The sequence below is a fragment of the Sinocyclocheilus rhinocerous genome, unplaced genomic scaffold (assembly GCF_001515625.1).
Source record: "Sinocyclocheilus rhinocerous isolate Xijiao unplaced genomic scaffold, SAMN03320098_v1.1 scaffold47445, whole genome shotgun sequence".
Lineage (NCBI taxonomy): Eukaryota > Metazoa > Chordata > Actinopteri > Cypriniformes > Cyprinidae > Sinocyclocheilus > Sinocyclocheilus rhinocerous.
Genome location: NW_015656568.1, coordinates 1 through 2,149, shown reverse-complemented (window position 1 = coordinate 2,149; position 2,149 = coordinate 1). Strand labels below are relative to the sequence as shown.

Here is a 2,149-nt window from a genome sequence, read left to right as displayed (position 1 = left end):
CTCAGATACATGAACGTTTTTGAAGTTTTCTTTTCCTCAAATACAAGGCCTGACATCTTTTTTTCTTAGTGTTGACAATAAAGAGGATCAGAAAAACCTTTTTTAGAGAAACTAAATTGATTCATACAAAATTAATATAATGTGTATTGATTTTTATTTAATATACCTGTACCCAGAAAAATCAGGCTGCTTGTTGTAAAACAGCAGTTGAACTGCTTTAAAATCACTAAGCATGCACAATCAATGATCCCAATGATCCCAAACTCAGTACGCCCAAAGCACAATGGCACTCCATGTCGGCATGCTGCAAAAATTCACACATAAATAAGAAAATGGAAATTAAAAATGATCATGTTTGCTGTGTGTGTGTGTGTGTGTGTGTGTGTGTCTGTAGGTAGTTACAATCCTACCTGCTGATTGGTTGAACCATTCCTTTAGGACCTGTATGTTGTTTTTGAAGGTCTGATGGCTGCCAATCAGGGGCTGAGTCTGTCTGTCCCAGTAATCTGCTCCTTCATTCTGTCTGATCCACTCTGTCTTTGGCACAGCTTTCTTTATGTTGCTGTCAAAGTACATAAACTGCTCGTCATCAACCAGACCAACTGCAGTGAACTCTGGGAAGTCAATGACTCCAGACACACCAGCGTAGAAGTATCTCAGAGAGTGTTTTCCTGAAGAGAGAAATACAAACAGAGAAAAACATAATTTTAGTCTCACAAGACATGCTCATATTCAACTTCTTCAACATTCACACTATTCACAATGTTGCATGTAGATGCAGTCAGATATATAGCATTATATATATATACTGTATATATAAAGCACATTTTGTCATAAATGGTAAAAACATAAAAATATGTATTTTTTAAAACATTATTGGATAAAAATGATTTAACTTAATAAATTAATAAATTTTATTGGAATGACTTTTGCAAGATATACTGTTTTAATTAGAATCTTACAATATATAACACGAGACAGAAAACAAATAAATGGAGTAAATGGAACGTGTTGTATGCATTATGTACATAATTTCAAGATCTCATTTCAAACTAATTTATCGGATAGAATATAATTCGAAAACTTCAATACTGAAATGAAGAGAGCAAAAATAATGATTTGTATTCTGCCTACACCTTCAATTCGTCTATTTCTCTGAAATAATTATTTTGTTTGCAAGAATAAGGTTGCTTTGTGACCTTGCCATAAATTGGCCTTAAAAACTGGAGTTAAAATCTTCAAGTTTTTTAGGAACTGGGTCTTCTAAATGGTAGAAATGTGTTATTTTGATTTATTCTGCTGTTGTGGGATTTTCTCTCATACATAAATTATAAATTATGCCTTCAAAAGAAAAGACCTAAATAATAATGAATAGGCTCTGCTTAACATGTAAATTATTCACTATATATTTTGTATAGGCCTATATTGTAAGAATAAAGAAAAGGGGCCTATTAAAATGTGTAACATGCCAAAAGAAATATTTCTGAGAAAAGTGTCAATAACACGACACTCTTAACTGGCTGTGGCTCTTCATATAATCTGTTTTAAAATAAAATAATATCAATATCATACAGTAGCACAACTTAAAAAAATGTTTTAAAAACTACCAACCAAACAGTCAAACAAACAAAAACGAATAAGAAAGCTTATACTGGCACTACTGTAAAACGGTAAAAGTAACATAGCCTAATTTACTCACCAGCATAAGCAAGATGAACTCCGACAAGCAGAAGCACTACAAGCCACATTCTTGCATTTTCCTGAGGGGCAACTCTTTTGAGATTTAAAATATAATAATTCTAGGCTAGAAAAACGACTTGAAATATTCAAGTAAATACCAAAAGTCGGTCTCAGTTGTTGACTCTGAACTTGTAAAATGTCTCTGCAGCAACGCCTGAACAGGTTCTGAAATTCCAGCCAGTAGGCGGTGAGCGGGCCACTTTTTGACTTTCTCGGTTTGTGTAAATCCACATGGTTCAGAGTAAATTTTTTTTCCACATTAATTTTAGACTTGTCTATTACAAATATGTGGTTTTGTTTCATAATTACTGTGTAGCCTATACTTTTTTCTTTATTTACCCCAAAAGAATGGAAGTTAAATTGAACAACATGCCCCGTAGGTGGGGCACATTGTAACATCTGAGGGGCA

The 2,149-nt window shown here is 33.4% G+C and overlaps 1 protein-coding gene across 1 annotated transcript; it reads right to left on the bottom strand.

Moving 5' to 3' along the window:
* Positions 1-238: 238 nt before the first annotated feature.
* On the bottom strand, positions 239-1,748 carry LOC107720163 (HLA class I histocompatibility antigen, B-38 alpha chain-like; the record flags this gene model as incomplete). Its single annotated transcript, XM_016527797.1, has 3 exons — positions 1,700-1,748; positions 411-671; positions 239-304 (listed from the first exon to the last, which is right to left on the bottom strand). Coding segments are annotated over exons 1-3 (376 nt in total), but the record flags the coding sequence as incomplete, so codon positions are not given.
* Positions 1,749-2,149: the final 401 nt, after the last annotated feature.